Raw genomic sequence first — 25364 nt, forward strand, 5'->3', positions numbered from 1 at the left:
ACGCGTCCAGTCCCGCCCGGGCCGCCGCCGCCGCCGCCGCCATGGCCGCCTCTACAGCCGCAGTGCAGGTCGGGAAGCGGCGCGCTTTCGCCTCCCCCAAGATGGCCGCCGCGCGCCGGGGCCCGCCCCTCCCTGCCCGCGCATGCGCAGTGCCTGCGGCGGGCCGAGCCTGCTCCGTCCTTCGCCTGGGTCGCTCCCTCCGCCGCCGCCTCCTCCTCCCCCGCCCGGCGGCCGCGGCGCCACTGACAAGACCGGGGCGGAAAAGGCGGTCTCCGCCGGCGCCGCCGCTGCGAGGAGAAGCCGAGGCAGAAGGAGAGAAGAAGCAGGGGAGGGCCGCCGCCGCCCGCTCCACCCTCCGCCGCCGCTCGCGGCTTCCTCCATCTTCTCTCCACACCAGCCGGCAAAGGGGAGGGGGCGAGACCCTCCTCCGGCGTGGCACAGCCGCCGCCGCCGCCTCCTCTTCATCCTCCTCCTCCTCTCCGGTGGCTGCCTTCCCTCACGAGCGAGAGCGGGAGAGATCCCCGCGGCCGCCCGCCTGCCCGCCCGCCGCACACGCGTCCTCGCGTTCACACGCGCACCGGCGGATGGGAGCGGCCTCCGAGCGCGGGTAAGACCGGCGGCTCGGCTCGGCTCGGCTCTGGCGGGGAGGGATGTGGCGGCCGAGGGCGCGAGGGTGGGGGGCGGCTCCGCGGCCTCGGGACGCCGGGCGGGAGGGAGGCCGGGCGGAAGGAGCAGCAGCTAGGCCCCGGCTGCGGGCTGCCGCCCCTGCCGCCCGCCCGCCCTCGCTCGCTCCCTCCCTCCCTCCCTCCCTCCGCCTCGCTGCTTTCCAGCTCGCACTCAAAATGGCCGCCGCGCCCGTTGATGGAGGGAGGAAGGGCGGGTGGGGGGAGGAAGGTGCTTCTCCCCCCGCGGCGGGTCCTGCCCGCCCCCTCCCCACGCTCCCCGCCGCGCAGCCCTTTCTTTTTGTCCCCCCCCCCAAATTATCGCCCCGCGGCCTTCCCTGTCCTCAGCGCCTTTCCCTTCCCGGTCCCCTTTCTGCGCCCCCCTCGCAGTGCTTCCCACCGGCTTGCTTTCTCGGGGGGGGGGGCGGCGGCAGGGCGGGCAAGTGCTGCTGGGGCGCGCGGGGGTCTCGGACGGGGGTGGTGGCCGCGCGCCCCGCCCTGCGATGTGTCCTCCCCCCGTTGTTCGCAAGCCCCGGCGCAGGCTTGCCTCCTGGCAGGCCCCCTCCCCGGGCACGAGGTGAGGGGCTCCTCCAGCCTGCGCCCCGCCTTTGCCCCCCTGCCCCGCGCACACCTTCCTCCTTCCCCATCGCTGCGCCCCACTCCTCCTCCGCGATCGCTTCCCGCACGCAGCAGCTCCAGCCTGCCTTCTGCTCCTGACCCACCCAGTGCATGGCCGTCCCCACGTAGTTCACTCCCCTACGGCTCCTTTCCCCCCAGCCGCGCCATCCCCTGATGGGTCACACCTCTCTGCTCTGCTCCTTGCACATCTCATCGTAGCATCCCGAGCACGATAACCCCCTTGTCCTCCTTCTCTGGGAGGTACGCAGCCTCTAATGGGATAAAGATTATTTTATCTCAGCCTATTGCCCCATTCCTTTTCATGGGGGAGGGGGTCAAGAAACCCTGCTGGGGCAGAGCTGCTCCTTGTTCACACCCCTCATAGGTGACACTTTCTTGCCCTTGAATGGCATGTTGAAAAGGTATCTTCTTTCCTCTTCCTGTGTGTGTGTATTCTTAAACGTACAAATTGTTTGTTCTAATGGGAGGTATAGCAGCCCTTGCTCTCTATGTTGTCTGCACATTTAGGATGCAAATAGCTTCTCATGCTTTTTTCCTTCCATTCTCTTATACTGATGAGCATAATATACCTCCATGAAGCACTCCAGTTGGAGGACAGGGAGAGGTCTTAGACCTCTTAATGTTCCCCCCTCTCTGAAGTCTTAGCACCCTTCTGTTCCTTTCCTCCAGTCCTGGTGACTGTGATGTATTCTCCCCTATTTTCCCATGCCTGATGCATTCTCCCCCATTTTCCAGGCCCTGAATTATGCTCTAGTCTCGCTACCTTATAACCCTGCCTCACTGCTATTTTTGCATCTCCTTTATATGCATTTCTTTATCTCCTTTCTCTTCCTGGTTTCCTGAGTAGTCATCTTTCACCCTTTGCAGTCTGTAGCTTCCACAGCCTCTCTGCATTTTCTGGCTTCTGTGTATCTGCTTTGTCACTCTGAATCCTCATAATGCTGCCATGCTTAAGGCACTTGGCTCTCCGGACCAGCTTTTGCCTCCTTTCCTCTAAAACCTGCTGCTTGCACTTACCATATGCACAGCAAATACAACTCTGTCTTTCCAGCATATATTACCATTGGTCTTACTCCTGGTTTGTTCAGACTAGTATATCTGTATTTTTCTTCACTAGCCCCTTATCCTTGATCCTGATGTTGCACCAACTTTCTGTAAACCTTACACTTCCCCAAGCTGTGTCCCCTGTCACACAGTCTGATCTCCACGCAACTTTCCTGCTCCCAGTACACCACCCCTGTTGTCTGCCAGCTCATCGTCTTCTCACCTCCGTACTCCCACCAGTGCATAGGCTTTAATTTTTCAGCCAGATGTTCCCATAAGCTTTGTCTCCCAGCCCACAGACCTGGACCCTCAGCTCCTTGTTTTTCAACATCTCTTCTCGGTGTTTATCACTGACTTCCTTACTTGCCCATCTGCATTCCCTGGTGTGGTCCTCTCTGGATGACATAGCAAGAAATGAGAGTGGAGGAGGTGGTAATGTTGACCCTAAGAAAGGCCTTGAAATAAAGGAGGGCTGGTCAGATTGAGAGGCTGCAGTATAGATCCTATTTTTCTCCCCATGCTGCTCTTGTCTTTATCCCCACTGTCCACAAAGGCAGGGGGAGAATGCTGGCCTACAAAATGACTGAAAAAGCAGAGTGGACAGGTGTTGGATCATTGAAACAAGGGATGTCTAGCGCTGGAAATATATGCTTGGCTGCTCTAACCTGGTCTTCTGTTAAGAGGCCTTTTCCCACCCATCTCCCTGCAGTTACCGAAGAGAAATCCTTGATAGGAGGTGGGTCAGACCTTCAAAATGAGCCGCAGCAAAAATGGGAGGAGAATGTGGTGGAAAAGGAAGGGTAGGGAGATCAGATGCCACATGTGTTGGGGGGGGGGGGGGGGGTTGTACCTTGTTGCTGGTAACCTAGTGAAAGCATTGCCTTTGATTCACACAATATTTTGAGTGGTTGGAGAGAAGGTAAAAATACTGGTCAGAAATCCCTTTCTCTTATGGTGTTCTGAATGCAGCTTTTCTTTTAACTATTAAGTTTTGCAGTTATATTGTTGACCTCTATGAAAAGTTGGGGTAGCCTTCTTCTGTGGATTTTGGGGGGGGGGCACTAGTAGGGGGTGGAGAGAGATACTGCACTCAGTCAGCCTTTGCAACGTCCCACCCCCTTTGCCATAGTAGTATTGGTTTAAAAAAAATTCTGTCCTGATTGTGCTGCAGTATGGCTTGGTGCTCGCAGGTTAAATAATTTCGAGACGAATTTCCTAGCCTAGTGAGTGTTTGATATTAAAAGCGGTAAATATAACTTCAGTGTTCCCTCTCCCCCCCCCACCACAAAAACAACCCCTCCCTGTACCAGAGCACATTAGTCTGTTTAAGGATTCATTTTGTGGACCCTCTGGAATTCTTAACATCTCGCTACTGTGCAAATGTCATTTATGCAGTGCAGTTGTGTGCGTGCGTGCATGCGTGTGCACACACAGAGTGGGATAGAACGATCTGTATTCTCAAAGATTTACAATTTATTAAATGATTGTGCACCATTGAACTGTCAGTCAAGGGCAGGCAAGAGGCTTTTAAAATGGAAATGTCCAGCGTTAGTGAACATGGTTCTAAACATCTCTGAAATAAATTGAGATACTGAACAAAGAGAAGAATGTTAACAAAAGCTTTTGCTGCAGATACCTAGTTTTGTCAGGGATGTTTTTGTGCGTTTGTGTTTGGTTGGATCGTGTTTGTGGAGGGTGCGTGCAGCCATTGAGCAGAGGAGAAGCTGGGTGGAGTCAGGCAGAAGCTGTGAAACGGCTAGATTACCCTTTTCATAGCACCCCCTCCCTTCTGCTTGTGTTTTTGCCAGGGTGGAGGGAATAGTAATTGCAGTAACAATGAAGTCTGTTCTGTAGGGAGGAGTCTAGTGATGCAGAATTCAAGTGAATGTAGTATTCTGGTATTTATTTATTTTCCTATCCCTCCCTGTATGGTGGAGCTTGATTTGTCTAGCAGCAAAGTGACCAGTCACTGTTGGAAAGCAAGGATTTTTTTGTCCGTTATTTCTCTCCAAGATTGACATAGATTTTCACTTGTTGACCTTATTATTGAGTAAATTAGTATATGTCTAGATTTGACTGGGAGATTTATACGTATAATACGTCTCGTATATCCATATTATGGATTTCTGCCTTCATTTGTTCCTACAGCTTGTGGGCAGAAGCACTGCAGTTACCCATCAAATTCAGCATGGCCATTCAGCTGCGATGACACATTTGAAGTAGCTTGCTAATCATTCTCTTTCACACTTTTAAAAAGAGCATGGTGAAGTGTAGGACAAAGGATGCAGAAAATACTTAGATGAAGTAGTAAACATGATGTTTCATCCTTCCTTACTGTTATTTAATGAAGTATGGCACTGTTCTCATTGAAATGCAATCTTTGTCATGGCAAATTCAATTCTTAACAATGGTGAAAATACATAGAATCTATCAGACAAAGCACAATCATATGATGCTTATCAATGTGGGGTATGGATTAAACAACTTAGTATGTAATTGTTTGAATTTCTGTTGCAGAATGCCTACTGATAAATACTTCTTGCATTTCTTCAGAGTGCTTCATTTAGGTTACCAATCATACAAGAACACTTCTGAGCATGAAATTAGCCAAACACGTTGACCCTGGATGCTTGGACTTAATACAGCAAGACAATGAAAGGAAGAAACAGAAATTAACATGATCATAGATCCATTCAGAAAAGCCTTTCATCTCCATACTTGGCCTCATTTACTCATACTTGGTTCCTGTGCTCCACCTGGCTTTTTTAGGTGATTCCTCTCATGTGGCTTGTCTTCCATATATATCAGTACATACCTTAATTTTCAGATTTACCTACTCTCATCTTCAGGGCTTACTGGAGTTTTGTTTTGTTTTCAGTTTACTGAGAAGATTATGTGGTTTAACTATTATGCTAATTTTCCTCTGGCCTTAAGTGGTTACGGAGAAGGTGGGTATGAATGGCTGCTAGTCCTCATGGCAGTATGCTTCCTCCAGTATGAGAGGCAGGTATGCCTTTGTATATCAGTTGCTAGGGAGCAGGGATGGGAGGGTGCTGTTGCCCTCACATTCTGCTTGTGGGTTTCCTGTGGGCAGCTACATTTTTATGTCGCACAATAGCTGAAGTTCTGTGGGTGGTTCTCAACAACTAAAACACACTATAAACTCCAGTGTTCCATGACTAGTAAAGTCTTGATCTGATCCAGCATAGTTCTCCTTGTGTTAATATGATATGAAACTCATTGTTAGGTTTTTCATATACTCTTGGGTTGGAGTGCCACACCTTTTATGATACCTCAAGAATCAAAAGGTTTAGGGCTTTATTTTGGGAGAAGGTAGAAGCTGTACCCAGGTTTCCTTAGGAAGTGCAGCTCCATTATTTTTGTTTCAAGATAGTTCTTCTGTAAAATCTCATATAAATGCCACATATTAAAGATGGAAGAAAGTCTCACTGTGTTCCAAGAAGTAACGGAAATTGAATGCAGTGAAATTTACTGAGATTGTAAAAAGTTTTGCCTTTAGAGAATAGGACATTTTGTACCATCTTTAAAAGTTTACATTCTTATCCATGTTTACCTCATTCTTTCTTTGGAACAGTTACTGCCTTGCCTACTTTTTAATTTCTGTACCATGAATCTGGGATATGACAAGAATGCAATTTGACATGGATACGGACACTCTTTGTTAGAAACACTGATGATTGGGTTTGTGGCATAAATTGCGTACTTAAATGAGCTATTTTCTTAAATATCAAGATGTAGAAACTGTCTTTCATCAATTGCTAATGGATTTTATCTATAGTGTTAGTGTTTGATTCTACTTCCAGTTTCTCCACAGTTAAGAATCCTCTGCTTGCCTTATCTCTAAAAGAATGAAATCTTCATATTTCTGTTGTAGGAAGCTTTATTTGAAAGCTTTGGTCCTGTGGAGATTTTAAAACTTAAATTTCAAAAAAGCCAATAGTTCCTTTGAGGTATCTGTTGGCTGGCTTAGCTTGGATGGGAAGACCAGTTTCACATTCTTGCTCAGCCATGGAGTTTTATGAGGCTGACCTTGATGTGTAGAGAATGACTCCCTGTGCAGGGTGGGTGTGAGAATCAACCTTGAGAGGAAATATCTGTACCTCCCTGAACTTCTTGGAGGTGGTGCACAGGAAAAAAAATTAAAATAGAACTTTGTAAACAAACAAAGCCCAAAACATTCATGGGTGTGGATCACTCACTCTCAGCCTAACCTACGTCACAAGTCTGTTGTGAGGATAATTGTGAAAGCCACGTTTGGTTTCTTGTATGAGAAGCAGGATACAAATGTAATACTAATAAAATGCAGGTATGTTGACAATGTCGAGGCTAAACTCATGGATTTGGAATGAAGTATATTATGATCCAGGTGAGTCCTAAAGGGCAGTAGAAGATGGCCAGAACAAGGCCTGATGCAGGTTTAGGTGCCAGGCTCTTCGGTGGGAGCAAGGACAATTATTATAGGAACTTATTCTTTTATTATTTGTTTTATTAATGTACTATTTATCTTATTGTATTTTATTGTAAACTGCCCAGAGAGCCCTGTGGGCTCTGGGGCAATAAATAAAAGTAACAAATAAAGAATAATATAAATTATGCACCCTATCTAGTTACCTTGTAGGCCTCTAATCCTAGCTGGAACCTTTTTTCTGTCAACTGTAAAATAAGCCAAGGAATGTTTAAGTACACTAAAGTGTCCAATATGAAAACGAATAAGTCGTTTAATGAATTGACATAAAACTGTGTGGCTTAAACAGACTGACACTGGATTGTGATGATAGATTTAAGATCTGGGTTTGGAAATAAATTGTGGGTTAATTTGCAGTATTCCAGGCTGGACAAACATTAGTGGCTAATCAGTAGTGTTATATAATTAAGGTGGGGTTCCAGATGAGACATTGTTTGGCTCTTGTAACACCTGTCCATGTAAGAGGAAAATTAAAGGCTTGCTGGAAGTTTAATAGACTTAACTGGTGCTGCCTTAAAACAATTGTGCAGCTAGGATTATGTTAGACCAAGGTTAGTTCATCTGCATAGTAAACTCTATACTGCCATAGTAATAATTTTATTCAAAGGTAGGTTTAGTTAGATTAGTTAACCAAGTCACTGATTTTAAATGAAGTTCGGCATTTAAATTTAATGTATGAAATTAATGCCTAAGTGCTGGTCCTAAGAAAGACCCTATATGGGAGTGCTTTAAAGACATTGCTGTTGTAGGTGAAATACATATACGTGCCAAATGTATACATGGAGACATAGTGGTGCAGAACCAGGTTTTAGAAATGAAAGCTTAAATAGTGTATTTGGTTGTAAATTAAGAAGCCTTAGTGGTCAGATTTGCACCATTGTTCGAGAAGTATATGAAAGGGTTTAAGTGGAAACTTCATTTAAAATCAGCTTTTCCCTTTGCTGATTTAAATCAATCAACAGGGAGGACCATATATCAGTGCAATAAAGCATATGCTTTTCATTCCACCCCGTGAGTAGCTGCCCAAATAATTCAGTTGGTCCCCTCAACATATACAAAGACGGAGTGCAGGGCATGGCAGCTGGTTGTGGGCTGCTGCAAGCTGGTGGCTTGTTTGTGGGCAACCCGTGGGCTGTTGCAGGGTTTGTTGTACCCATGATAGGTAGATCTGTTGTTGAAGCCCAGCCTGGATTTGGGGAATCAGCTATGGAGCCGCTTGGCAAGGCAGACAGTCCTTCCGCGATGATCTTGCCAAGGTAGTCCTGGCAGGCCACTTGTGCCAGCTCTCCCGAAAGGGCCCACGTGGCCTTTGGGGGCAGCTGGCCCTGTCTTCCTTCCATCCTTGCTTTGATTCTAACCTGTCCCAGACTTGCCACATTATTCTTTTGTCTTCAGGTTCGACGTTTTTTGAGTGGGACATATATGGCCCTACGTGCCAGTTAAAAATAACAGTTCCTACTCAAAATCCCCTTTCTACAGGAAGTCAGAGTTTTGACAGCTAGCTGTCAAATCTATCAAAACTCTGTTTCCCTAGGAAGAGGGAAGGTGGTAGTTTGACGTCTTCCAGAGATCCATGAAGCCCAAGAATACATGCAAAATGTGCAGCAGCAGGTGAACTCACTTGGGGATGGAGAATGAGGATCTTGCTGTGAAGGCGGTGTAAATCCCCAAACACTCCGTTTTCTCACTTGAAGATCCCCGGTGCTTTTGGTTTCTCTTGGCAGCTCATCTTTTGACTGCTGACAGGAGAAACTAAATGGGGGAAAGTGATTCGGAGTCTCCGGGCAGCAGTCTAGCATTGGTACTTATGGCATCTTGGCAAGAAGCACCCCCTGGAAATGCACCAACCAAGGCTTCAAACTCGTGTGCCATTGCAGCCATCACTTTAAAAAAAGGGGTGCTTTTCCACACAGCAAAAGGGGCTCTGACAACCAGATCTGTTGTGATAGTGCTTCTGGGGTGCTTTGAAGGGAGTATCAGTGGCTGCTAAAACGGGCGGTGGTTTCCATGTTTCCTGGCCCGGAGGGGTAAGTGGCCTGCAGATGTGGCAGGGAGACAGCTCAGTCCTCTTGTAGGTATCCCATGGAGGACTGAGGGAGGGTGGGAGGGAGATGATGAACCCACGGTGACCCAGATTGCCAAGGTGGGTTAGTGTGCCATGTGAATTGTGCCCTGTGTGTTCAGCCACGGTGTATTTCCAGCTGTTCTAAGATGGTGACAGCATTAGCAGTTCACACGGGGTGTGTCCGATTGAGTACCTCAGGCTCTGTTAAAGAAAAATGCTATTTAGCTTGCATCTTTGTTACAGAAAGAAAGTCTTGGAGTGTTCTGGGTTGGTGCAATTAAGGCCATGGAATTAAGTATGCCAGCATCTCTGATAAGCAAAAGATTTACAAGCTCGAAATTGGATGTTGTCAGCAGGGCTCTTTTTTTAAAAAGTGCTGTTATGAAATGAATGGACCAGTTGTTCCGGCTGTGCTAAAGTTTGGTCCATTCTCAGTTTAGCTGATTTATTTAAACTTTTGTATGCCGAGTTCTTGGATGGACCCTTTGGGAATGAAAAGTGGGGAGGGAGTCCTCTGAGGGATCCATTCACTGGTGTTTCAGACCTTTGGAGCCATTGTTTCTGCCGGGCCAGATTTCCTTTCTCTTGTCACTTCATAGAAATGTTGACTTTAGTGTCTTAAGTAAAGGGTGAATTTCTCTTATGTTGCATCATCCACTCTTTGCTTTCCATATTTCTCACTTTCAAAGTGCTTCTTTAAAGTGTCCAGCTAGATGGTTTGTTGGCAGAGATTGGTAACAATGGTCAGCTTAGCAAGTGCTGAAAAGGTGCTTGACAGTGTGTCTATATTGTAGATTTAAAACAGGTTAAAGGAACAATCTACTGCATATTTAGATAGGAACAAGCTATCATACTTGCCATGTACCCCAGCCATTCATAGGACTTTGTAGGCTAGGCAAAGCATTACTTAACAGCCAATGTAGTTTATTCTGTGACACTGCCACCTTGCTTTTTTTACTCCTTGAAATGGACCTGGAAGAGGCTGCTGCCTTAATTTCATAGACAGATTGTATCTGCCTTAGCTTCTGACATCAGGGGAGGTTGGACAAGGGTAAGATGCAGCTAGCCAGATAACAGAACTGCATGTGCCTTGCCAAGATCTTAAATAATTCCTATATCTCCTTGTCTGTATTATAGGAAATATTACAAAATCAGTTGTTGGTAAATTTCTAACTTTCAGTCTAAGAAATTATACTAGCATTTTCTAGGGATGCTTTTTTATTTTATCTTTTTGGTTATCCATATGGTGCACATGGAAATCATGGTGAGGAATTTTAAATAGCTTCCTTTTAATCTAATGGGCATCAACCTGCCTTGGTAATAGCTTGCCTTGAAATCCTTAAAACATGCATTAAATTCTACAGTGATTATTGCTCTAGAAATTGTGCTCATTCAAACCTGTGAAAAACACACATGTTCATACAAAGAGGGTGGGAGGGTAGGGGGACTGTACAGAATTTTCAGCCATTTGTCTTGGTCATACAGATAAACACAGCTGGCTTTTCCCCCTCAAAATTCTTAGGATCAGCTTATCAGGATGTGATTTGCATAACACATCAAACAATCAGAACCTCAGAACAGCTTTACACTACCCTACAGAATTTTAAATAATGTTGCCCATCCTTTAAGCTCAGTATAACAGTATGTTTAAATCTGCAGGTGGAACCTCAGGAATTGTTAGTTGCATTTGGGGTGTTTTGGCTTTATAAATGTATTCCTGACTAGTGGAGATGGATTATTCTGAATACCCCTGACTGCCAAGGGAGAAAAACGGCATTAAATTTAGGATTGTTTTTTTCTGGGCCACTCTAGCCCAGCTGCATCAGACCAGTGGCCTGTCCACTCCAGCTTCTTGATTCCTGTGCTGAGCAACCAAGTGTGCCTGGGGACCCTGCAAAGAGGACATGGGGCAAAAACCTTCCACTACTGTCTCCCAGGAGCTGGTATGGATTAGTATGTTGCCATTGAGGAAGGGCAGTTACTTAACGGCTGGAGCTCGTGTTTCTGTGTTTCTAACATCCGGTTTTGATCATTTAAGGGTTTCGCCTATTGTCTTGACCCTTCACATTTCCTGCCTCATGGATTTGGGTCAATGGGGCCTTGAGGCTGTTGTGCAAAATGCCCTCCATCCCCCACTCCATTGTGAAGGCTTCCAGAGAGATGTGAACTGCAGCTTGTGGTCTGGACCTTCCACTCAGGCTCCATGAATGCTAATAAGGGGGGGCATGAAGTACCTGTTTCTTTGAAGTCCAGATGCAAACTTAGTTCCCTAGCAGAATTGGAATCTAAAGCAGCACTTGCAGTTAAATATGTAGAATTAAGCCCTATTGTCATTTTGTGCACTGAAGCCTTGATGGGGATAATAGAGCCTTGTTGGGCTATTCAGCGGCCTATAAATTTGAAAACAAGCAAACAAACATGGAAGGCCAAGAAAAAAGATGTACATGCAACAACTTGAAAATAAATTTTCACAAATGTTTCTAGAGAGAATTCTTGGCCTGAAGAGCGAGATCCCCACTGTTCTTGGGCGATTGCTTGATAGAAGTGCTAATTTAACATATGGACAAGCTCTAAAAGAACCTTCTGTGGAATGTGATCCCATGATTTTGATGGTGCTGGCCAGATATTTTTTACTATGTTTAAAAAGCAGGTAAAGCTTTTTAAAGCTTAGACTAAGAGACACCTTGCATAAGAGTGTTGAGCGAGCCTTTTTCCTGTATGGTTACAAGGATGATGAAGACCTTATCTATTTTTAGGGACATACTTCTGCATACCATGGTAGTGGAAAATAGCCCCCATGGTTGCTTTTTGTTTACTGAAAATAGGCAAAGCATTTTGTTCTATATACCCTATACATGCCACAGACTGAAAGATTAGCACTGTACAGGTGAAGTTGCCTCTAAATTTTGATGGAAGGACCTGTCCTTCTGTGGCACTTTGGAAAGCACAGAGTAGAAGAAGGAAACGGCCAGTTTCAGCATAAGAATGGAGTAGTATTCTTGATGCTTCTATAGGCGGCCAGTTTTCCTTATGGCACACTGCATGATACGGACTTAATGGACTGGTCTTCAAGTCACAGTTCTTAAATGGTGGCTCTAGGAATGTGCTTCCTTGCTACTGTGACATGTGAGCCTAGAACTCTAGGTTGTTTAGAGCTTAAAACAGCCTGGAGCTAACGCAGCGATTGCCCATGCTTTCATTGATTGCCTGCTTGCTGCTGCTGCTGGCCCTCGACAGCTGCTGGGTTAAACATCCAAGGAACTGTTCTGACATGTGAATTGGGTTCAGTGACAAGATGTCACTTTTGAGGAAAAAAGTTCCAGCCCACTCCAGCCTTAATTACTGAAAACTGTCCAGACAAGTTTCCATTTTGTGCTGGAAATTTTTCAGTTTGCTTGTATAGGAGAATAGCTAGTGCCACGGGTAACACACCAGTTTGGCTCCAGTGAGATTGCAAGTTGATCTCCAGAGTTTCCCCACTTCTATATTCTCTGCGCATTCTGGGAGAACTCGAGCGACTCAGTCTTAAGTCCTGGGCATGTAGATTATAGTTTCGAATTGGAACCATGTATTTGAGATTTGCAGTCAAAGGACCTGTGTGTGCCTCTAAGCTTCTGCAGAAACACATGGCCTTCAAACCACATACTGCAGAAGATTTTTCAGAGCAAATGGAACAGAACTCTGGTCACTTAGCACAGTGTGCTTAGCTGTGCGACCAGGAGTTGCAAGGGGTTCCTATCACCTTGTTGCCAGTTCATTATTTTTAAAAACTACAATATGACAACAGGATTAGAAGAGTTTTATCTTATGCATGCCTAGATGTTGCAGGAAGGTTGACTGGTTCCAGCTGTCTAACTCAGTCACAAGCTGATGCAAGTGTTACTGGATTGGTGCCTACTTTGAATAGTGTTTTTGCCAGTGGCCGTTACTTGCAGTAACTGAGAACTTTATAACTGCCCATATTTAGATACTGGAAATATTGTAAGGCACTACCTTTGCATATAGACTGAAGTAATATTTCTAGTGCATATGAGGACATGCTGGAAAAACCTCCAACTGCTAAGATTAAAACCATAAATTTACTTATGGCATGGTAGTCGTCTCTGAAAAGTTCATATAGTTGCCTGTATGTACTCCCTTCCAAAACAAGTATGTAGGGTTTGTAACTATTGAAAATAATTAATTTTGTGGGAGTTAATTCTCCTTGGCTCATAGCAGTGGGATTATTCACCAGGGTATTACACTAGTGGTAATATAGACCTTAATGTAACTATAGTAATTAGTGTTTAGATGGTCCTGGTCTTATTTCTGGAGGCCTGTGAGCATTTCTACATCTGGATGCTCTCTTCTTCTCACTGCTGTAAAAACCACAGTGATGTTTATAAGGACTAAACATCCACAACTGTAGATAAAACACTGGTGCTTTTTCATCAAAGGTGGTAACTAGTAATGGGCTTAGGCTTTGAATTGAAAGCTCAATATTTATGAGCTTTACTAGGGAGCATTTGGAAGTAAACTTGCAAGCTCTCCTCCTGCACGTTCTTGCCAAGCTCATAACATTGGTGATGTGTCCCTATATTTTATTGTACTGAGGTTTGGTTTCACCTGCTCTTCACCCATTTCACAGAACATACCATGGAAGAGACTTACTTGGAAATGCTTCTGACCCTTCTCAATTCGCAGCATAAGGCAATGGGCCCCTTGCAGATGTCTCTGTTCGAACAAGACCACTTCTCTTACCATATCTTTAAAACACTATATGAAATTTGTTCCACTTTCCAAGCTTAGTTTTATGTATTCAAACAGTTTAAAGTTCAGGGCTTCCAATGAAATCAAACCTTTGTGCTGCTGTCTTTGGATCCAGTACATTTCATTAGATAAAACAAATCATAAACACATGGATCTCCTTCTGGTCATCTTTGATTCAGCTACAGCTGTTTGACTTATTCTTTACTTTCGTTTTAACTCACATTAAGGTATTAGTAATATGCATTGGTACCATAATCTGTTTTGCAGATAACCATACAGTAAAGAGTGCCAGCAATGCGGTCAAAGGTTTGGATTGCTAACTGGTAGCATGTGATAAAACAAGCGGCGTAGCAGAGGGTAAACTTCAGGCATGTCATATTGAAATGTTTTGGTGGCTTACTGGAAAACACTCTTGTCTGCTCATAACTAGGGAAAAGAAGACAATAAACTGCAGAAACATGCCCTAGATAAGAACGCAAGGGCTAATATAGAACAGGCTAGATTGGGGCTGCAGGATCCTGTTAAGCCTCAGCCCGGATTTCATATTCTCATCAGGAGTAAAGTTCACACTTCAAATGTGGTAGGTTAGACAGAATCAAGAATATAATGTCATTCTCCTTTTTTTTTACATTTTTAATCTGTTCCCAAATTAGCATTCTCTTGTCAAATTACAAAAAGATGACGAATGCAAGACCAAATGCAGTATTACATGTGACTTATAAGAGGAGTTCATAGCTAACCCCACCCCCTTTGAGAATATAACCCTGTTAGTTTCCTGTTAGAAAACAGAAACAAGTCCTTTGATGCTTTAAAAACTAATTTATTCTGGCATAAGCTTTTGTGGACACTCCTCCCCACAAGCGGACCATCTCCATGCCAGAATAAGTTACTTGGTCTTCAAGGTACCACAAAACCCTTAGTTGACTATTTTAGCTAATAAATATTTGTGGTCAGGAATTCAAACACATCACTCTAAAATGCCTGTGATGGTAAATTGAAAGACTTGATGGTAGTAATAATAGTGAATAAAAAGGACTATTTCTGACTTGGTAGCAAAATAAGATTGTAGAGCCAGAGGCTTCGGCGAATGGGGCAGCATAAAAATGTTTTTAATGAATGAATGAATAAATAAATAAATAAAGATCTAAGATGACTGATTCATAGTTCTTCATGGTATCGACATCATGATGACTTGGATGATTTTATTAATGCTTGTCCATAGCAGCTCCTCTGGACATTCAGAAGGATGCAGGAATTACTAAGAGGGTTCCAGGAGGGAAATGCACGTGCCTAGGCCAGGCTCTGTGATTATATAAGAGCAGAGCCTGGGGGTATTCAGTTATGGTAGACCAGTTTCATGTAAGCATAGCTTTTCTTGTCTGTGCTTTTAATAAAGCACCGTCAACTTGACTTTGGTATTTGAGGGTATTTGCATGGACCAATCTTTAATAAGCAGTCATTTCATGTATTAATGCTATGAATATCCTTTCAGATGCAAGTGCAATGGTGAAACAAAACTGTTGTCTGTGAAGCTTCCAGAAAGTTCTGACCTGGCTGATGGCAAAGCAGTTCAGTCAAAATTGGAATAAATTAAACAAAGCTTCTGTTAATCTTCTACAGCTTGCCCAGAGATGATTAAAATGTGGATGTATAGAAAACTGAGTTATACTTGCATTCTTCTTGAAGTTCATCGCAACATGTGTGGTTGGTATTCAGGGTTTCTTGGAAAGCACCTCACTCTTCGTGGAAGAAGTGTTCTGAGAAACATTTGAAGTTTGGCTGGATTTTACTTTGATGCTAAGCATTCAACAATAATTGTTCAAAGGTTTCCACACAGTAACCGTGTAACAGAAAGATGAAGTGAGTGTGAGTACTGATACGATATCTGACAGGTAGCTTTCCAAAAATCTCTGGCTTACAAACTCTTTGTATCCTGGTGGTGTACACAAATTCATTTGTGAGTCTCTCACACACATGTGTACACGCATGTGTACGCAGGCAACTTAAAGGATGCGTGTGGCAGCTCTCGTGTACCGCTGCTCTGGTGGTCTATTTGCAATGGTTATAATAAGCACAGGTAGCACCACGCCCCCCCCCCCTTGTGCTCCACATGTGGAGGAGTTGAAGCGGAATTAAGCCAGGAGTTGCTACCTTACCAGGGCCACCAAGCACATTTTGTGTACCCTTCATCCGTACCAGAGCCAGCATGTTTAGAAATACCTGCAATGAGTTTGATCTCACCTGTGATCGGATCTCAGTCGGAGGAGCTGGCCTGAGTGGGTGAGTTGCATGATGTCTCCTGGGCCCATTTGTTCTTGCTTGACACCAACACAGGCGGGAGGATTGGGGCAGAGGGGCAATGCCTTTTGTATTCCATAGAAATGCCACATTCCCCGAGGTCTTTTCCTTATGCTGGACTGCAGAAGCAGATTTTTGAGGCCGATCTTGGGGTAGCGTACACCCTGCTGCCCAACAGTATCCCCGAGGGCGTGTGGCCTTATTCCACTATTACTTCCTCTAGGGATGCAGGTGGCCCAGTGGTTTAAACTGCTGTGCTGCTGGGCTGGGTGATCAAAGGTCGCTGGTTTGAATATGCACAAGGGAGCTCTCTCTGTCCCAGCTCCTCTGTCCCAGCTCCTGCCAACCTTGCATTTCAAAAGCGTGCAAATGCAAGCAGATAAAAAGGTACCACTTTAGGTAACAGTGTTGATTGCACCTTGGTGTTTAGTCATGCAGGCCACATGACCACGGAGACTGTCTGCAGACAAACACTGGCTACCTCGGCTAGGAAACGGAGATGAGCACTGCCCTCTAGAGTCAGGCATGACTGGACGTAACATCAAGGGGAAATCTTCTGTTGTTGTTAGTCGCGAAGTCGTGTCTGACCCATCACAACCCCATGGACAACATTCCTCCAGGCCTTCCTGTCCTCCACCATCCCCTGGAGTCCGCTTAAGTTCATGTTGACTGCCTCAGTGACCCCATCTAGCTTCCTCATTCTCTGCCGTCCCCTTCTTCTTTTGCCGTCAGTTGTTCCCAGCATCAGGGTCTTCTCCAGGGAGTCCTTCCTTCTCATTAGGTGGCCAAAGCATTTGAGTTTCATCCTCAGTCCCTGGCCTTCTCAAGTGCAGTCATGGTTGATCTCTAGGACTGACTGGTTTGATCGCCTTGTGGTCCAAGGGACTCGCAGGAGTCTCCGCCAGCACCACAATTCAAAGGCCTCAATCCTTTGGCGCTCAGCCTTCCTTATGGTCCAGCTTTCACAGCCATACATTGCAACTGGGAAAACCATAGCCTTGACTATACGCACTTCTGTTGGCAGGGTGATGTATCTTTATTACTTCCTCTGGAAGGATCTCCCCTGTGCAATGCATCATGCGCTGACCAGTGTACACTTTTGATGATCATGGAAAACTAGCAAAGCAAACTAATTTGCTTTCTCCTGCCTCTTCCAAACCATCACTTAGTGAAATGCCTCGATACCACTAATGACGCATTGTCCTGTAAAAACGTCGTGAGCTGCTTTGGGAACTTTAAAACGGGAAATGGGCATATAAATGGATCTTGTCAAAACGGTGTTGGCATTGTGTGCTGGAGATGTTTTCTAGAAGTGGCAACCCTGGCAGGAAAGGCGGTGCAGCCTCTCGGAGCTCTACCCAGCCCTCGCTTATCAGCTGCGTGGAAAGGCAGTTTACTTTGGTGCCCTTGCTAATCTTGTGTGGGCAGCCAGCAGCCTGCAGTAAATGTGCTTTAACTAGATCAAAAGGTCAGGATCCCTAGCCTTTTGCTTTGCTCATATTAGCATGTAAATAGCAGCTAATGCACCATAGTAATTCTATTTAGACCAGACCCTTTGTGCTTCCGTTTTTATTAGAAAGATCATTTGCATTAATAGGGTATCTTTCATGAGAAGGTCTTTTGTGTAATGCAGTTTAGTCGTATGGTTAACTCATCTTCCAGAGCTGGCCCTGTACTGAAGGGATTATACAATTGAATTCAGGTGAAGAAAAACCCCCGTAAACACGAAGGGTTTTAAATGATCTTCATGAAGATGCCCTTAGAGGTGCAGTGGAGTTTCAACACTCCAGTCCGCATGCTTTGCATGGCGCTGTTTGGAACGGCATAGAATCTTCCTCTGCATTGGTTCAACAGACGTCTGCTTATAGGTGGGCACAAATGTCAGGCGTCTGTGTCAAACTGTTGGGTGAAAGCTCTGCTCAGTGCTAATAATCCTAAAATATGTAGGTGCCTGTATCAGATTTGTAGGTGCCATTATGCCGGGCTAGAAAAATCAGATCTGCCTCATCACTTTTTGAAAGACATCATGCATGCATGCACCTTGCATTTGGAAATATTTCCCAGCTCTTGCTTCTGAAGTGTGGCTTTCTTCTGAACAAGAACTTCTGAATCATGAGCGGCCTTTCATTTGAACTGTTTGATTACAGTGAAGATACCCAACCCTGAAGGTAAAGGGCAGTCCTTCAACTTTGAGAATTTCTTCACAATACATGGAAGGATGATGTTGGGGTTTTGCAGTGGGCATCAGCGTTGTATGGGATGGATCCTGGCGATGGAGGGCTACATCTGCATGGACTGATACTAGTTGGTTCCCAGTAAGTGGATGACAGCGCAGGATACAGTTCAGAGGGGCAAACACCAAGTTTCTGGAGTTACCAGGACAGGTCTAGCCTGTGTCCCAGAGATATTCCTCAGTGTACTTAATTTCCTTGTATATAGATGAACACTGCCAGGCATTCATGATATTGAGAGAGAAGGAAGAATGCAAAGTGGGAGCAGAATCCTCCCATTGTCAGGATGGCTGGTGACCTAACCTCAGCTGTTCGGGATTTCACTGGGAAAGCGAGTCTGTACAAAGTACAGACTCTTTCCCCCATATCCCGTCAATATACAGCTTTTCTCTTCTTTGTCTTAATGGTAGCTATTACAGTAACGCATGAAAATAACTCAAAAGAAGTTCAAGGGCCTTCAGTCCTGCAGAAGAACCAGTTCTAAAAGCGCTGCTTTAGGGGCTTGTGGACTTCTGCCCTTGCCACAGAGGAGAGAGATGGAAGTAGTAGTTTTCTGAGACGCATACTTGAAAAAAGAATCGGGATGTACCAAAGATGCATGTCTGATTAGGAAGAACCGGGATAGCGAATGTTCCTGATAAGCAAAGAGCAACTATATCAAATCTGCACAAGCTGTTAACACTTACGTTGAATTCCCCATCCTGCCTCAAGGATTGTAGAATATTTATGCCGAACAATTTGTTTGCTTGGATCAGCTGTGCTACAACAAGTGAACTCTTTTCCCAACAAACAGCTTCCAGCATTTACCTTAAGATACAAAGAAACATGAATGTATGTGTGTTACTCTAAAGTAACTCCTCAGTGCTGGACTGAACAGTGCCTTATTGGGAGGAGAGGAGGCAGCGTGAGAGGGTAATTAATGTCTCACAGCATGGCTTTTAGCGGTGCTGTTACTTTGGAGGTGTTTTGCGAGACTGGGCCATGCGTCTTCATAGCTTGGCCTGATAGTCCTTTCCTATAACCTGTGGCAGGTGGGGCCACCTCCCTGTTGGATCAGTGATCCCATCTGCCCCCAGCATAGTACTGCTCCTAAGTTCATTTGCCTTTCTTGGGCCATCCCACACGTACACAAAAGAGTGTGGGAGTCTTTCAAGATAGCCAAGCAAACAAACTAGCACCTGTAGTTGCTAGACTAAATTTATCATATGACGTAATGTCCGGCAAGCTCCTGTTACGCTTTACGTAAAATCAAGTCATCGAAATCTCGCATCTGAGCAGCATAGGCAGCAAGTCACCAGAACCCAAGTGCTTGCTATTTGTTTTCCTTTCCAGGCCATGCAGACTTTTCCCCAAATGTAAAACAAAATTTAGCAGTTATGAAAAAGTTAAGTAAGGGCAGATATATTGCGCTTTTAGGCAGGTGCATGCAAGCCTCCCAAGTTTGGCAGCTGGCTGCTGCCGCTGCCACCTCAGCCCCAAGTATTTACTCCCATTCAACTGCTTCTGGGCAGTTAGATCTAGCACAAGGAAGGAGGCTGGGACGCCTCTAGCAAAAGGCATAAGGCAGTGGCCCCAGACTCTTCCTTTCCCTGCCGCATCCTTTTTTGTCCCCTGGAGGCTCAGTTACATCCTCAGAAGGCAACTGGCATGCCTTCCACACCAACGGAAAGAGTGGGGCAAGGCAGAGGGTCAGCCTTTAGAGTCCTAATTCTGAGGTCACAAGATTCTGGGCTTGGGACTCCAAACTATCCTCCCCACTCCCTGACAATGTAGGGGGGGGGCATAGGGTTGCATCCTAAGGCAAACTTCCTTTTCCCCTTTGAATTAAAAAGCCTTGGTGTCACCCAAGAGTCATAGTGGGATTTACATAGTTTTCTGGAGTTCAGAGCCAGAGCACCTGCTTTTTCTAACCCCCTTAAACATTCAAGAGGCATGGCTCAATTCCCTTCTCCAGTCAGTGACTTTTCTTGGAAAATTCCTCCAGATAATTGCCACAACTGAGGTGGAGAGTCAGGAATACTGTGGGTTAGTCTGACGTGCATAATTTGAGAGATGCGTTTTGTTTTGCCCTAGTATTTTAGTGCAGAATTCTGCATTGCTGCTTTTATTTACTTCTGGAGAAACCGCTTTTGTGGCTGTTTTCTCCACAAAAGTGAGCAAGCTTGCCTCTACATGCCCTTTATTGCCTCTTCCTGGTGGGTAGAGACCTGTTCTTGGATGGAGACCTGTTCTCCCTTGCAGAGGAAGGCAGGACGCGCCCCAACAGAGCAAAGCTCATGGAGCCAAGGTTCCATTTGGATGCCAGGAAGCACTTCCTGACCGTTAGGACCCCAAGGGTGTGGAATGGGCTTCCACGGGAGGTCGTTGAGGCCCCATCGGTGCGGGTGTTCAAAGATAGGCTGGACATGCACATGGTGGGCATGTCGTGAGCGCAGCCGGCTAGAGCCGGGGGTCAGACTAGATGGCCCGGGAGACCCCTTCTGACTTGCTCTGTTTCTATGTTATTTACATCGATGGGCTGCTGGCTTTAGTTCTTGGTGAATTGAGGGACTTGTAGAGTGCATATGGGGCAGGGCAGTGACATAATGCTTGGGTCTTGGCTGTCATGCCTGTTGATGGTGCTGCTATTTACACAGCAGGGGCACCTGCAGTCCTCGGATTCCTTCTAAGATGGGTTCCTCTAAAATGCGTCTTTGTTGGAGGGCAGGCAGGCGCATGGGTCCTCTCTGGAAAGTGGAGCAACAGGATGGTGCCAGTTAAGAAATCGGGCTGAATATATGTGAATATTTGTTCTGAGAATTAAGCATCCTGGCTGATTGTAAAATGACGATACTTCGGGATAAGATTTCCAACCTCCCCTGCCCCAAAGTTTTGGAATAAAACACCCAACAGTCTTGACACCACGTTGTTGGAATCTAAAGGAAGCTGGATTACAAAGCATCAGGAGAGTACCAGTAACTGAGTGACTTTAGGTATGGAAAGTCTGTCCCCCCAAATAAATGCTACTTATCCCCATGCCCAATTTTCATTCACTCCCATGTCAAAAGAAATATTGTGATAAAGCTCCTTGTTGTTGAGCAGGGCCTACCTTATCATTTGGATTCTGAAACTTGGTTGGGTGTTACTGGTATTTTCCCAACCTTATCTTCTCAGGTACAAGTGCTTGAAACCTGATGCTGCTTTCTCTGATTCTCTGGTATGACACGGAATTGCAAAAATATATTTATTCAGTTTATATCCCATTTTTTTTCCTTTCAAGGAACTCAGAGTGGTCGACATAATTTGCCACCACCTCTCAGTCATTCTTACAGCAACAACCCTGTGAGGTAGGCTGGGTTGAGGGCCTGTGACTTGTCAAAAGTCACCCAATTGGCTCCATGGCTGGTTAGGGACTAGTACCCATAACTCGTGAGTCCCAGTCCTGGACTCTTAACTGCTACCCCACATGAGACCACCTACCCACATGTTCTCAGCATTAGATTGATAAATAGCTACAAGAATAATCTGTTGTGTGCTTAAATGTTTAGTAGCTTTTACATGTTTTTCTTAAGTACCTAGACTCTGCAAATGTGCCAGTTAAACTTTGAAACAAGTTACCTAATTTAATCCCATCAGTAAGAGCAATCCCAACCTGTTTTAAGAGTTCTATAAACATTTTTGTTATGGGGTTTTAAACCAGACTCTGTATGGCAGTTGCTTAACTATAGCTAAGCATTAAACTGTTCTTCCAGGTTTGCACGTTTTGCACTATCAGGGAAAGTTATATGGTCTGGTTCTCATAAAGGCAATAAACTTTTGTCTGGGATTGTTCCATTTCAGCCTGCGGTTGAGTTACGTGCTAGTTGTTGTCAATGGAAAACAATGGTTAAGGGCTGGTTAGACATCCCTTGCTAAAGGTTTTGTGACAATACTGCTCTTGTGAAAGAGCCCGTTGTTCCAGTAGGGGTTGTCCAGGAAAAAACCCACCAGATTGAGTGCATGAGAGCCTGGCGCAGTAAACCTGCTATTCTGGTGTCATCAGGCCTGGTTTGAAAGATACCAAGATACCAATGCCAGATAAAAGGTTTGACAAAGATAATAGCAGCATGAAAATATGGGTAGCTACTTGTGTGTCTCGTCATAAAAGAGTGGTTATACTTGCCCAATCCTCCATTTATCTTGCTCCCATTATAGTTATAAAATTATATTACACCTGGATTTTTAAAGTTTGTAATAACACCACTGAGTAGAGAGAAACAAGAATGAAGCAATTTAATATTTTCACTCTGCTCTCTATCACAATCTGAAACTCTCTTATCCCTTGCTTTTAAATGTACCAAAATACCTTTTTATTTTTTTATTATTAACAATACAATAAAGATACATTCATAACAATAAAAATTAAAAGGAGAAAAATTGCAGTTCAAATAAATCATATCATATAAATCAGTGAAAAGAATTAATATCTATTGGAGTCAGGGGTCAGACTAGATGGCCCGGGAGACCCCTTCTGACTCACTCTGTTTCTCTGTTATGTGATACTAAACGAAAAAGTGCACCCCCACACTGGGACCTTTGGCTGTACAATATTTATTCATACCTATATGTACCCTTCCTCTCCTTTACTATTCTTCTGCGCTTCCCCTCTTTCAGGGCAACCCCCCATCCAAAATTGCATTGAATCATATGAAGGTTTAATACCCTTCCCTTCTATTAATACACATTCAATGAACAACCCCCCAAATGATGTTAAAATTATTCTTGTTTATCAACTTTTTATCTTAACACAGCATGCTAGCTTATTAATGGCTATATTCCAAATTTCTTCATACTATCTCCTTCCAATTCTTTGCTATTATTAATCTTACAGCTGTTAATAATTTTGTTATTCTTTAATATTCCTTTTTCAGTTTTTTTCATGAAACAATGACAATAATACAATCCCAGGGTCTGCTGCAGTATCCAAATTCACTATTTCGCTAACTTCCTTAAAAACCGTTTCTCAAAATGTTGTAATATTTTCACATTCCCACCACATATGGAAATGCATACCCACATTTGCTGACATCTCCAACACATGTTAAAAGTACTTATTAGCCTTATAATAGTTTTACCAGTGTCAGATACCATTTCCGTACTAATTTACAAATTTTTCCTTCATTCTAATTGACATACTTTTTAGTGCTCTATTTCCCCATATTTTTTCTCATTCTTCCTTACTTATATCCTTTCCTAAATTTATTTGCCATGAAGCCTCAAGAGGTTCCTATTCTAAAACACTTTTGGAAGTCCACAGACTAGTTTAGTGGTCTTTGTCTGGTGAGTTGTAACTATGACTAGGACATTCTAACCCAGTTTGGGTTTATTTAAATATTTGAGATTGGCAAGATGACTATAAAGGGGAATTCAGCAGTCTTTCCCTCTGCTCAGGAGGTAGGGACCTCATTCTTCAGAGTGATTGTGAGGAGTAGGAAACTCAGCATCGGCAGTAAAAATCAAAATAGAATTGATAGTGGGTCCCATGTAGCAGGGTAGCATTAAAGATGTATCCCCAGTAAAGTGATGTTGTTGAATAACAAATATAACCTTTGACAGTTCTGTGTTGCTGAATTACTCTTTGTTTTTCTATTTGCAATGTTTTCCAACAAAATATAGGCAACACTACAGGTTTTCCAGTAAATTTATGGAATGAGAAGTCTTTGACCTGGGCGGTAGTTGCCGTGAACAATTTTTCCTAAGTAAAGATCTCTTCTCTCCCCACCCTCCATATTTTCTAGATGATTTGTTCCTGTTGAATGAATCCGGTTTACTTGCTGGAATTCATATTCAGAGACATCGTGTCTTCTGGGTTGGAGCCACTTGGTGGCAGACCGAATTGTGGATCCCAGGATCCCAACGCTGCTTGACAAGGAGGAGAGGCCAGCCGAATCACGTTAACCTGACATCACAGCCACCATGGTGCTGTCACAGAGGCAACGAGATGAACTGTAAGTAACTCAGAATGTTGTTGCTTGTTGCTAGTTGCGGAGTCGTGTCCAGCCCATCGCAACCTTCAGTATCTGGCCTTCTAAAGAGCAGTCAGGGTTGATCTTCTCTAGGACTGACTGGTTTGATCGCCTTGCGGTCCAAGGGACTCGCAGGAGTCTCCGCCAGCACCACAATTCAAAGGCCTCAATTCTTCGGCGCTCAGCCTTCCTTATGGTCCAACTTTCTCAGCCATACATTGCAACTGGGAAAACCACAGCCTTGACTATACGCACTTTCGTCGGCAGGGTGATGTCTCTGCTTTTTAGCCTGCTGGTAACTCAGAGTATGAGACTGCAAATCTGACCTTGCATTTGCAGGGCTATTGCAGTGACAATATGTCCGTAACCTAACTTTACTTCAACTTCTGTGGCAGCCTTCCACAGCCTCGTGCCATCCAGACGTGTTGGGCTAAAATCCCCTATACTGGAATTGTGCCCTTCACATGTGCTGGCTACCAGTTTGAAAGTGGCTCTTCCATAGCTATCTTAAGGAGAACAACCATATCTGACTGCAGAAGAATAGTTGTCCAGACGCCTGAAAGCAGAGCAGTATTTCAGACATGGTTTCAGGAAAAGTGTGGGCGTGCTTGGAGGGATGGGGCTTGTGCGGTGCTCTGTCAGCATTTTTCAGCCCTCCGTGTAACTTCGGGCCAGCTTTGTGGACTTGCACATGCCCTGCTCGCGCACGATGCAGAACTGTGTGATAGTTGAAGAAAGGGCGAGTCACTGCAAGGAATTCACTGTGCATTTAATTTAAGCTTTGATACTTAACTTCGGGCACATTCACATCATATTTGTCTTGTTTTCATTTCGCACAACTCTGGTGAAGTTCCTTGTTGCAGCGTCTTGCGTTTTCTGTCGCTTCCTGTGCAACCGTTCTGATCTTTCAGTTGATTTACTTATTGACGCATTCATGTGATCGGGCAGAAAGAAGGCCTCTTCTTTCAGGGCATATAACTCGATTCTGTCTTTTGAGAAAACACTGGACTGTTTCATTTGGAAGCAGCGAGAGATGGATTCCTATTTCATTCATTCCAAGAAACATGAATTGGGTCACAAAACTGCATCTCCCTCAACTCACCCAGTAGTGGCCGTGCTATAACATAGCTTACTCTGCTTTCAAATCAGCTGGGCATTACAAGAGCTGTCAACTCTGGAAATTACTGCCAAAGTTTGGGAATTTGC

At 44.7% G+C, this 25364-nt stretch overlaps 1 protein-coding gene across 2 annotated transcripts in view; it reads left to right on the forward strand.

The window, feature by feature from the left end:
* The first annotated feature begins 206 nt into the window (after positions 1 to 206).
* PAFAH1B1 (platelet activating factor acetylhydrolase 1b regulatory subunit 1) overlaps positions 207 to 25364 on the forward strand; it is a 46064-nt gene continuing 20906 nt past the window's right edge. The window contains exons 1-3 of one of the 2 annotated variants that reach the window (XM_044431637.1): positions 207 to 607; positions 4899 to 5114; positions 23931 to 24140. In XM_044431637.1, coding sequence (XP_044287572.1) covers positions 24109 to 24140 — 32 coding nt within the window. In that variant the 5' untranslated portion in view covers positions 207 to 607; positions 4899 to 5114; positions 23931 to 24108. The remainder of the gene's footprint in view (positions 608 to 4898; positions 5115 to 23930; positions 24141 to 25364) is intronic. The other variant, XM_044431636.1, reaches the window with a different exon arrangement.

This window comes from Varanus komodoensis, unplaced genomic scaffold (assembly GCF_004798865.1).
Source record: "Varanus komodoensis strain SLA01 unplaced genomic scaffold, ASM479886v1 scaffold223, whole genome shotgun sequence".
NCBI lineage: Eukaryota > Metazoa > Chordata > Lepidosauria > Squamata > Varanidae > Varanus > Varanus komodoensis.